The sequence below is a fragment of the Carassius auratus genome, chromosome 46 (assembly GCF_003368295.1).
Source record: "Carassius auratus strain Wakin chromosome 46, ASM336829v1, whole genome shotgun sequence".
Classification (NCBI taxonomy): Eukaryota; Metazoa; Chordata; class Actinopteri; order Cypriniformes; family Cyprinidae; genus Carassius; species Carassius auratus.
The window spans coordinates 12,288,911-12,301,911 of NC_039288.1; the positions used below are offsets into that span (position 1 = coordinate 12,288,911).

At 36.9% G+C, this 13,001-nt stretch overlaps 1 protein-coding gene across 4 annotated transcripts in view; it reads left to right on the forward strand.

The window, feature by feature from the left end:
• Nucleotides 1–13,001, forward strand: part of LOC113064215 (tankyrase-1-like) — an 82,130-nt gene that overhangs the window by 38,839 nt on the left and 30,290 nt on the right. For 2 of the 4 annotated variants that reach the window (XM_026234855.1, XM_026234857.1), the window contains one exon: nucleotides 11,873–11,893. The exons of the other annotated variants lie outside the window; for them this stretch is intronic. In XM_026234855.1, the coding sequence (XP_026090640.1) occupies nucleotides 11,873–11,893 (21 nt within the window). The remainder of the gene's footprint in view (nucleotides 1–11,872; nucleotides 11,894–13,001) is intronic. 4 annotated transcript variants of the gene reach the window in all.

The window sequence follows — 13,001 nt, forward strand, 5'->3', positions numbered from 1 at the left end:
AAAGCCCCATATGGTTGAATTATGTATTCTGCGCTCAGACAGAAGAAGCACTTCCTTGGTCTTCTGTCCACACATCTCCGTGCCTAACAGTGTGTTGTCGTTATACTCGATGTTCTGTAAGAACTGGTGGTGTATCGCTCCAGATTTCTCACGGTTTTGGTTTGCATTATGTTTCAGATCAGTAATTACTTCAGATTTTGTGGTTAAGGGTGCCAGATAGGTTAAATTTCCTTTCAAATTTCAAAGCCCAATACTAAAATTATTCTCCACATTTATTTTTCATAGATTATACCATCTCCCCTCTTCGCTCTCTCTCTCTCTCTCTCTCTCTCTCTCTCTCTAAAAAATATGTGTCTAGTGGTCGACCGATATATCGCCAAGGCCGATATATTTTTCAAATATCGGCATTGGCCGATAATTTTTTCTGCTTGGCCGAACTTTTATTTTGACGGCACTGAGAGCGGCAGAGCCTGAGCGCACAAAGTGCTCACACTCTCTCTCTTGTTCGTCGTCGTCGTTAACAGTTCTGTCTAATACGGATAGAAGTCTACATATATATATATATATATATATATATATATATATATATATATATATATATATATATATATATATATATATATGCAGGTGGTGTTAGACTTTATTTTTATTTTAACCATGTTATCTCACTAACACAATATTAGGAATCTTTTACTGATATTTGTTGCATTTTCTTCCTGTTACCCACCTTAAATGTTTACAATGAACAAGATTTTCTTCACCTCTCGTTTCTGAAAGTGTGGGATGTTTTTGATGAGAACACTGTCCTCAACGCTGCATTTTCATTTTATACAGCTTTTTACAGTCGCTTCAAGCTGCACATTCAATCAAACAGCTTGGATTAGGGTTTTTTTTCTTTCTTTTTTTTTTTTTTGCTTTTACTGAGAACAGAAACATGACTCTTGTGTTGTCTGAAAGTGAAAACACCTTATGATGGTGAGGGAGGTCCACCAGGTCCCCTGCAGCATATTATCCAAGCTTACACTACAAGGTGCTTCATCACAGTTGTCATGGTCATGCATAGTGCTTTGATATTCAGACGGGAGCATGATAATGATCACTGAGCCTTAATTAGCCAAGATATCTCCATTCAGAATGATATCTTCCACTCCACTCTACTGCCAGATACAAGCAACTTCTGTATGGATGGCAATGGCGTGACACACTTTCACCCATTCTTCATTACAAGTGAACCACTTTTCATTTCGTAATTATATGTTTGCCTCAGTGGCCATCACGCTCTGAGCCCTGGATGCTATGACAGATGGCCTTGGGCCCTCAATTTAATGCTTGCTGTTTTCCTCACACTTCACCTCTCTGGGGATTCTAGATTATACAGGACACAACATTCATAAAATTATATTGATTTTAGTTGTTGTGTTTTTCCCTTCCTGTGTTCCCTTGCAGAAACCAAGCACATGAAACCATTGCATAGAATAAGGTTTTCACAACAGCAATATTTCATCAGTCGATAGATATGAATACAAGTGATTTTCTCAAGGTACTAAATTCAAAGCTACAGCAATGTTCAGTAGCAATTATGAAACTGCACTGCTTTTACATAATTGCTTAAACTGCAGTTGTGCAAAAACACTACTTTTAATTAATAAATTGAAATATTAATAGCAGTTAATTAAGCCAGCTTTCAAATATTTAAACATTGCTTCAAATAAATACAGCTCTGATACATGTTTTTACAATTCACTTTTTATCATATCTCTTTACATTCATCATTTAAATCTATTTATATAGTTCACTTCTAATAAATGTATCTTTCCTATTTACATTTTAACTATTCTTATCAGTTTTTGTTTTACAATTCTTTTTCTCGGTTTTATTTTTTTGTCCTATGATTTTTGAGAATTTATAAAATTATAACATGCATATCAATATCAGATTTTGACATCCGTGGTATAAAGTAGGACTTGTTTTTTGGCAGGCAAGTCTGAAACAGAATCGTAATGTGCTGTGTTTGGTTATTCTTCCACATCTATTAAGTATAACAGCATGAACCTAGAGGCTTCTGCCTTTTCTTACATCTATCCTAATGAGAGGTGATGATGAGGGAGCATGCAAGCCTCTCTACCGGTTCAATCTCATCTCAGCCTTTGCCACGCAGACCAGGATCTCTCTCAGCACCCTGCAAATTACCTCACATTCATCTTTCCCATGTATTACTGTTGTTAGTGTTTTGATGCTGACCAATTTTAGTAGCTTCAAAGTTGTACCAGCAATGATTTATTGACAGCTCGTCCCCGGTCTCATGCTTGGAAATTAGAGACCCTGTTTTAACGATCTAAGCGTATGGTCTAAAGTTCCTAAAAATAGCAACACGCCAACAATGTGCCTGAACACACCTCTTTTTGAAACCAGCATGCCCATGGGCGCACAAATGGGTGCAAGTGCATTTGATATTTAAACAACGCGCGGCAGGACGTGAAAATAAGAACTAGCAAAAACACTAACGGTGCATTTCTCCGGGTGTATGATTGGGCCCTAGCTCTTCCTGTTTTCTTATTTTAAGGGCTGTCTCCTCATGTGCTGTGATTTCTTCTGCTCTGTTACATTTATGATATTTTTACAGATATTTACAGATTTACACATTTACAGATATTTTTACTACTATCTACTATTACTACTGTTTACTACTATTTCTGTTTAGCATATGGCAGCTATCTGGCAAAATTCTGTGCACTATAACAAATAATATCCCTAGTATTTGCATTTTTGTAAAATCTTGTTACCCATTTTTAAAGGATTTTTCATATTGGTATTTTCTCTTGCTATTTGTAATGCTCCCTCAGAACTGTACATCATGTAACACAGCCTTTTATTCTCTTCTGTCATATTTTCTGGCTGGCCGTGTTGTCTCAGCGTTTCATGGCAGCTGTGACCCTGGAGGAGCTCCTGCTCAGCGAGGCGTTAGCATGTTAAATGTACCCTCCTGAACTGCTTTGTATTCAGGTTGGGCCTCTGCCTGCCTCTCTGTTTCCTGCATGTGAGGAACCAGGCACGTGGTTGGAACTCTCATATTGCAATTTGCTACAACCTGTGAGGATTCAATGCCCTGCAGAGCTGTGATGATTCGAAGGATGAAAAGTGTCTGTCTGTCCTGCGAATCAAATTCTTGAGTATGGAAACAGTGGCCACTGTTCTTACTATAGACACATAAAAACCAATTTTGCTCTATCTATAGATCTATCTGTCTATCTATCGATCGATCGATTGATCTATCGTTCGTTCTATGGTTCGTTCGTTCTATCTATCGTTCTATCTATCGTTCGATCTATTGTTCTATCGTTGTATCGTTCTATCTATCGTTCTATCGTTCTATCTATTGTTCTATTGTTCTATAATTTTATCTGTCAATCTATTGTTCTATTGTTGCCTGATCTATAATTTTTATTTTTTCTTTGTACGTTTTTTCTTTCTATATTTTTATTTTTTTCAAAGCTTTGAAAAATTCAAAGATTGTACAGAAAAAAAAACGTGATTCTAGTTAAAAAATTAGTCCTTTGAAAACTTTCTTGCATTGAGATCCAATTGCAGTTATTTGCTACAGCAGTTCAAATACAGATTAATTAACTGAATTGGAATTCAAAAGGCATTCTCAATTCATTTCTAAATGTTACAAAACTTTCTAAATGTCACAAATTATTTTGTTAGTTACTTTGCATCACGAATGAGTCTTGCATGCTGAGGAAATGCTGAGATTGCTCCCTGAGATTGTGGAGTCAGTAGCTGACGGATAACTAGATGTGCGATTAAACGCTTGGCCTATTGAAACCTGGAGACCGTGTGATTCCTGCTGATTTGTCCATGACACTCTGAGCCTCTCATCGTTAGTCCTGAACCTCCCAGAACAACTCCCCATCAAGATCAGACACCACGCTTTGACCAGGGGCACTGATGAAGTGGTCCGGTTCCCATGGAGCAGCTGGTCTCCACAACCAAAGGCATCATTTGCATCTATTAGAAGTCACACCAGTAACAGGGACAGTGTGAGCTTTCATAAGAGGGGGCTGGTGGTGGGTCAGGCAGGGACACACTCCTCGTTTCCCTTCAGGGACACGTATAATCTACCAGAAGTTTGTGATGTTATCGACAATCCAGGTTGACTTGAGGGTGCAGAGATGGCTGGTGCATTGTGGCTCCTTGAAAGAGCTCATTTACTGGGCTGTGAAGAGGGTTAAGTGACATAGTGCGACAGTAGTTTGGCCTGGGGAGACAGAGAGGGTGTGTCGATGTGTGAAAGGAAGGAGTGCTCTGCCATAGTTGTAGCTGTCTAAACGATAGAAAAAGCAGAGTCATTAGTCTCCTGTCTGGAGAAGAGGTTGTCAGTGAAGGCAGAGACACTGCGCATCATTATACGTTTATGACCGGACTAAAAGCTGAGCTCCATCTTTGCTGAAAATGCCCTTTTTGCGGAGGCACTTTGTCATGGCAAGGGCACTATGAGTGGACAGGCTCTTCATCAAAATGTGAGAACATTCACGCACAGCTGAATGACTTCTCAAATAAAATTGAAAAATCACAACCCCGTGGCACAATTTGAACTGAATTTTTGCTCCAATTTGTTCAAATTGATTAAGGGCAAATTCCAAGAGGTGGCCCTGAATTTCCCAAATACTATTAGTACGTTAAATGTAGCTTTCACACTTGATACGTTTGCTCAAGAAATCTGAATCTGATTGTCCCTCTTGCTGGACTGCTTTCACATGTTGTTGTTTAGCAGTATGTTTTCGTAGTCAACGTGAGTACCTCTAAAAGCTATGTATTTGTAGCTGTGATTTGCGTTCACATTAGCCACAAACAAAAGTAGCTCTCACTGATTTTCCAAACCCCTTTATTTCAAGTACTACAAAGATGTAATTTAGGAAGAGTGAAGGCAGGTTTGAAATTCTGTGAAGTATTTTGTAATTCTCCCTAGAATTCATCTTTGTTCTGAAATGAGGGGCATCTGGAATTCAGTGTAAACCACTTAAGCTTCTGTTTAATGTGAATGCAATCAAGAAGTGAATTGCTGACCGTTGTTATATTGTGCAGAAATACCCAAATATATAATATGACATACCATATTTGCCAAATTTAGGTTGATTTAAAGGGATACTTCAACCATAAAGGAAACACCACATTTTTTAAGTACTTTTTAAAAGTTTTTGTTCATACAAAGTCAACAGGGTGCAAAACACACACACCCACACACGTTTGTTTTTGTGAAAAGTAAGGACATCCAATAGGCATAATGGTTTTTATACTGTACAAACGGTATATTCTTTTGCCCTACACCAACCCTACACCTAACCCTAGCCCTCAATGGATTTTCAATACATTAAAATTAATTTAAATGATGACATGACTTAAATTTTTGGGTGAACTATCCCTTTAAGCAAACTATCAAGTGAAGAAGCTACATGGACTCTGATAGTAGGCAGGATATTTAGTAGAGTTCATGTTCTCACACTTTATACATTTGCTTAAATCACTAGTTAGCTGTTCATGCCTTGCTTTGTGTTCATAAAAACCACAAGCCAAAGTGGCTTAGAAATCCAGACTCTCAAGCTGAGCTTTATGGCCATTTGTGCTCGGTTCCACACCACACCTCTAGTATATATGTAATGTCAGTTGGAAAAATGGTCTTGATTAGCTTCATGACCTGCTTGCGTTCTTTAACTTGCTTGTGGTCTCCTCTGACCTCTGAGAAATCTGCGTAAAATCAAAACAGAGATGAATGACTTGCCCTCACTGTTTTTCTTGAAGTGGAAAAGAATTTATCAGTGCCATGCTAGCTTTAGAGAATGTCTCTGAACACTGATTGAAAGCCATGCGTGTGAGACAGAATAGGAAGCATACTCCAGAGTGTGAGATTTTTCACGGCCCGGGTTTGAAAATGATGGTGCTCTCTGAAGTGCAGGACGTTATTAACACAGCACACTGGAGCACATTATCAAGATGCCTTCTACAGGGGCTAAGGGAAAAACAATCACTTACCGTACGCCTACCGCAGATCCCATCAATCATGTCACAGTTGTTCCATGGTGAACAATTGACTTTTTCATTTACTTTCCACGTTTTTACTCTTTCTTGCTGCTGCTTTTTACTCAAATTAGTTTTGAGCTGGGCTCTGTTGTATGTTAAATATACACTAGTCAGTTCCACTTAACCCGTCTGAACTTTTAACCATGAGACTAAACTTGTGCAGTAAGCTTGTTTCTTTCCTTAGATGTGCTGTTATTTTGTATTTATCTGATTTTCTTTCCACAGATGACCCATACAATTCCACAGCATTTTCTTTTAGAGGAATTGGTAACTGGGAATAAATCGATGGTTCACACGAAAAAAAAAATTTGTTTTAAACCTGACTTTTTTTTCTTTGCAACAACATTTTTTTTTTTTTTTTTTTTGTGGAAAGTCATTAGAAACCAGAGTTATTTTGGACACCACTAACTTAAGTTCTTCAAAATATTTTATTATATGTTTCACAGAAAAAAAGGAAGTCGTAAAGGTTTGCATTGAGGTTGGTAAATGATGACAGAATTCTTTTGTTGGCATTAACAAGCCATATTTTATAACCAGATGTCTTTTATGCTAAACAGCACTAGGGTTGGGAATCGTTCGAAATTTTCTGGTTTCGCCTAATGGTTCCAGTTCCGGTTCCATTAAAATCATTAAACAACTATTTAAAAAATATTGATACAAATAAATGCACTATTCAACAACTCAAATGCTCAATGTTGTTTATTACTTAATGTCAACTTAATTTAAAGGTTGGCAATGTCAAAATTCAACATATTTTACAGTATACGGATCTTCATAAGTAAGGTTGGGTATCATTTTTCAGTTCCAATTTTTGTCCCATTTAAATGAATTATTAATGTTTTTTCTTTTTTTTTTTACTATTTTATCTCCACTGAATGTAGTGTTGCTGGAAGGTAGTAAGCTATGTTGAGTAATGTTAGTCCATCAATCAGCATGTGCTTCAAAGTTGATGTTTTTTACACTATCAATTACATTTTGCTTTTCAAGCAGGAATAAGCTGGTCCCTTGAGGGCTAAGACACGTTCATTTACCTAAATGAATGAAATCTAAAATGTATATACACACTCCATAAAGCCCTTATTTTACAAAAAATAATGCAGTGAGGAGATGTTATGATGAACTGAGTGGTTTCCACATTTTTAAACATTTAAACGCATGAAAATAAATAATTTCTATCACTTTATCACTCTTGAAATGACCTGTACACTAAATAATGTAACACTCATGCTTACATAACAATAGCAATCTATTTATTTAGTGGTCCAAGTTGAAGTCAGTACATATATTAATGACAATATGGAACAAATATAATGTAATTTAGTGGCGGCAGGTGCTGCATGCTGGCGGTACATGTACAGTCAGACAAAATGACGTGCACAGTTATCAATGGCACAATGTGTTTGGCAGTTTAAGACGCGACACGGTGCGGTGCGTTTGTGGAGTGTGCGTCATTTGAAACAATGTGCTCAGTAATTAAAGAGGCAGCACAGTTTCTGTTATTTGGTTTGTGACATCCTTTACCGGAAATGGCTTTTAAAAAAACAGAACCGGTTCTCGGACCCCAACCCTAAACAGCACAGTAAGTAGCTTCCAAGTCAGCACATTGGAAGTCATTATTCCATTGAATGCCTTATCATTACTCTGGGTGTGATTGTGAAACATAGCTGTTTATATAACATTTGCTTTAACATATTGCATGCTTTAGCTTAAAGATTATGTGTACTGGAGGAGAGTGCTGTGGGAAGAGGCTTGCGAAGGAATAAGCACAGACAGATTTACTTTCGACCAATTCTCTGCGCTCTGGATCCAGGGTTCCTCAAGACAGCTCTCTAGCTTTGTGGTTGGTTGGAGATTCAAAAAAACAATGAGCAACACGTGGAATTAGTAATTAAATTAAATTGAAACCCAGTAATACAGTAAAGTGCATTTATTTGAAATTGAATTTTATTGCAACATTATAAATGTCTTTACTGTCACTTTTGATCAATTTATTGTGCCCTTGCTGAAAAAAAATCTTACTGATCTCAGACAAGGAAGTATACATAATAATAACTATTATATGTACATTATTCATAAGCTATTATGTAGTGTATGCAAAAATGTCTTGATAGTGTTGTCTTCATTTTTTTTTTTCAGGTGAAGCTTGCTGTCACCTGAAGTGCTATTTTGTTTTTCCCCCCGTTAGACTAAAAAACGAACCGAGCAGAATGTGTCTGTTGCCATCTTTGATAAGGTATCAAGTTGAGGCAGCCTCTCTGCGCAGGCTGAGATAAAACAAGCAGCGTGAAATCTGTACAGTGGTTGCCTGTGAGAATGTTAAATCAGTAGCAGCTTTTTTTGGTTTCAGTTCCATATTTCTGAAGATAAACAAATATTTTGTCTATCCAAGCGTCTGTTCTTGGCCCTCATTGCAAAATTATGCGCCCCCATAGAAACGTAGGTGGATTGAAAAAACGAATGTGAAATGCTTGTAGTGTTTCCCATCTGCCTTTATTAGATTTTTTTCTCTCTCTCGTACACACAGACTTCATCGCAGTTAATTATCACACATGACTATTTGTCTCTGCTTTCCAGTAATAGACTCCTGGGAAAACTTGAGCCCTTGATGGCACTTGATTTGAAATAGCATCCCATCAGACATGCTAGCATTAATGGCTTCTGCGTTCTACTGGGACTGTCTTTAATGGGGGGTTAGTGTTGTGATTAGGACGGAGGAACCAGGCATTGTCTCCCTTTAGGATTTGAGCTCCTTTATTAAAGAGCCCAATAGAAGCCCTTATAGGTGTCGGCGAGCTGTATTTTTCCCCGTTATGCAGGCCTGGTAGAGGGGGTAGTGTCTTATTGATCCACTCAGCATATAACTGGCATTAGTGTGCTCAGTAGCCCCTTCCTGCTGTTTGTTTGCAGCTAGTATGACGCCTTTCTGGACCAGGTGTTTGCTTTTATTGCACAGGGACGAAAGAGACCCTCTTCTGTACACTCTCATGTGTAAATCTGCAACTGAGGTGCACTAAAGGGTTACTTAGCCAAGCAACACATTGTTTTCAAATGCTCTGCTGCGCAGATTTCACGCTAGTTGTAGCCTGTATCGCAGTCATGGTAACAGCTGTGGAGAAGGACTCACTGTTGGCATGGTTACAGGTCACCATTCCTCCATGGCAAGACAAGGGAAAGACATGGACAAAAGGAGATTTCTACTCTGAGGAAAAACAAGGAGCTTTAGTTGTTTCCTTGGCACTAAAAATTGTGTAAAATGAATATTCCTAAATTATATTTCAGGATGCGTGATGTCGACTGAGATTAAAGTCTCTTACTAAGGCTGCATTTATTTGAGTAAAAATACAGTAAAAACTGTATCACAATTTTAAATAACTGTTTTTTTTTTTTATTGTAATATATTTTAAAATGTAATCTATTACTGTGATAACAAAGCTGAGTTTTCATCTTTCACATGATCCTTTAGAAATCATTCTATGCTGATTTGGTGCCAAAGAAACATTCCTTATTATAAATAGTGTTAAAAATGGTTTATATTGTATAAATACATTTTTGTGTAAACCTTTTTTATTTCAAAATCGAAATTTCAAAGTTTGTTCATTTATTAGGCTGTATGTTGAGTCCTGCATTAGTCATTCAAAACCTTCAAGGTTATTTAGTCCTTTAAATAGGATTTTATTTACTTTGGTCTTTTTTTCTTATATTGATTAAGACCGGACCAGCAGCACAGATTCCATCTGTGTGAAGCATAGAAGATATATTATTTTATTTTTTTGCTTGTATTTACTCAAAAGTTCACACTGTTCCTTTACTCATCAGAAACCGTCATGAAGTGTGTTATTTAAGTGTTATTTTATCATTAAGTGTGTAATGATAAAGTATATTTCATAGACTTGTCTCTGTATATGTAAATGGAATATGACAAAGTAGTTTTATATATTTTTTTAATCTTAAAAAAAAAAAAAAAAGTAGCTCAGTGTTGTTGCAGACAAGACTTCAGTGTGCAATGATTTGTCTTATTGGCAGCCCATGCTTGAATGGGCAGAACAACCCATTTGAGTGACCTGAACTGCCGATCTCACTCTCACGCTTTAGGGCCTTTTGGCAAAAGGTCAACCCTGCTGCATAGCTTTACTGTTGCTTTCTGTTAGAAGCCATCTGAATCGGCACAGATCTTCACTCTAGTTCACCTGTCTGCTGTTTCTGCCAGGAACAGAAAGATTTTATGTGACAGAGCCAAATGTACTGAGTGTACTCTGAGTTTCATTATTTGTGAATTCTATTCCCCTAAAACAAAGCTAAACTCATTTTAGCATTCCACCCATTTTAAACAGTGTCAGGATGTTGCGATCTGGAGTATGTAGGGTGTAATATTTCCAGCTGTACATCTTTAGGCAACACATTCATCTTAAATGATTCAATAGGAACAGCTATCGAGTGTGACGGCAATTCTGCTGGTGTGTCGGGCTCATAAAGAAATTGATTGAAGATCTGTGCAAGAAGCAGATTTAATAGCCTACGGTTAAGCTGCCATTATATTTTGTCTTATATATATATATATATATATGTATATGTGTGTATGTGTATATATATATATATATATATATATATATATATATATGTATGTATGTATGTATGTATGTATGTATGTATGTATGTATGTGTGTGTCTTTCCAATATTCTTTGGGTAAGACTGACAGATTGTGGGGGGTATGCGGGGGGCGAAAGTGGTGATCCAGCCTCCTGATATGTTACATACGATTACGGTTGCTTAGAAAATTCTCAAATGAATATTTCCCACAAGGTAAAATAACTAGGTGTTCCCCAAGGGTCAGTTCTGGGTTATCTTGAATTTACTAGTACTGTTAAATGTAGTGCTCTTTGGGAAGTAGTTAAAATGTTGATATGATGTCAGATTAATTCATTTTAGTCTGAAGATGACCTTGATACTGTAATAGATCTGTGGTTCCAAACAAGATTGAGAATGTAATATTTTGTTGATTACGAACTGTTTTTGTTCAGATTTGATTCAGCAAGTAATCCCCATTTAAAGGAGACTTTATGGTTGGAGTGTTCATGTTTATCATTATTTAAATGTATGTTATTAGGGAAATACACTTTTTCATTGCAGCTTATCATGGTTTAGTTTACAGAAGTGTTACTTTGGTTAACAGATGGTAAGCATTGCATATTTAATGGTCATCACCAGCAACCATTCATATTAACAAAGTTGGAGACAAAACGTTTTATTTATATTCAAATTTTTCAGTGAAGAAAAATTGCCTTTTATCTCTGCTGGTTTGTTCCAGTGAACAAAGCCTTTTTTTTTTTTTGTACTGATAATACAAATTCATTAGACAATTTAAACACACATCAACACACCAGTTTTCTTCCACTGGATGAATCATGTAAACCAGCAGCACAGGTGCGATTTCTCGTCACAGCTGTCTGAAATGAGTTTTGGTTTAGTGCCACTAAATCAGTATCAACTCTTCTGTCAAGTCAGTCCAAACTCCCTGGAGAGTTAAAAGAATGATGGACTGCTTGCTCTGGTCGCCTATCTTCTTTGTGTTGAAATCATGTAATTTCAGTCTCCGTCACAATGCGGTGCTGCCGTTGTGGTGCTTCACTTTGAACACTGAGATGGTACCAATGACCCAGGTAAAGGTACAGGACAAAAGACAAGGAGTTGTTGCAGGGTGTGTCAGAATTACATATTGCTATCATTTTGTCACTATTTGTTTTTGTTTTTGTTCTCTTTTGTTTTACTCCTCATTCTGCCGACATTGTCTATCAGTTGACATCGCAAAAAATGCTGGTAAGTTTTTTTGTTTGTGTGTTTGTTTTTTTTTTTCTGAGCTTGATTGCACTGATTTTAATTTCGGTTTATTTTTTTCTTTACATTTTTTACATTGTTTTTTTTTTTTCTTTGTCACAGTATGCACATTTTGGTTCTTTGTTCACACACTGCAGCTTTGTGAATGCAGTGGATTGGGGTGATGGTATTAAGAGGGTAAAACCTGGTGTGAAAACTCTGCCGTAAAGAGGATGTGTAGTGTACCACCTGCTTGATAAGTCATCTTAAAAATACCTCCTCTACCACTTCAGCTTTCCACCCCGCCGCTCACACTTTCACTCGTTTGTTTCTTGTCTTTTACAACCTCCAACACCCTGATGTGCATGCCTAGGAAAGCTCGTCAGTGCATATTGTTATCATTATTTTGCAATTGAAGCACACAATTTAGTTTTCCAGTTTCATTTAGAATGATTTTTCATTGTTTTTTTTTTTATTTTCAGCTGTATGGTGAATGATTTGTGCTTAACGCAAGAGACTGTGCGGGAACGCATGGAGTTTGCGCATTGCACTTTTTACACATCAATACATTGCTGCGATGGTTTTGACCATGTGCCTTGTCGCATTTCATTGGAGAATTTTAAGGGAATTTGATTTTCGATTCTCATTTTGTTTGATTGTTTTCGATTGACTTGTCGATTTTCTTTTTGTTGGTGTTTTGTTATTGAATGCAGAATGCATGAATTACTTGATGTCTGTAAGTTAAGTATTTGATTAGCTGCTTATTTGAACTGCTTAATATTTGTGCCATCAGACTTCCTTTTAATTTTATTTTATTAAATTCTCTTCTCGTTCATTTTTGTTGGCTTGAAACAAATATCAGTCGCTGTCTTTAATTAGCTCTTGTAACAAATACGATCCTCAAACAGTCATTACAATACAGGTGATATGAGTTTTTACAATGATTACGCTGTGCTGAGGGAGCTGTTGTTATACCCCACTGTGTGCTACGGTACATAGATATATGATGTTGAATACATTAATTATTATGTATATCAACTCTTAAACTCAGGATCATTCTCAGTAAAACGGTAAGACTTCCAAATGGTTGGATTGTCAGGCAGGTTTACAA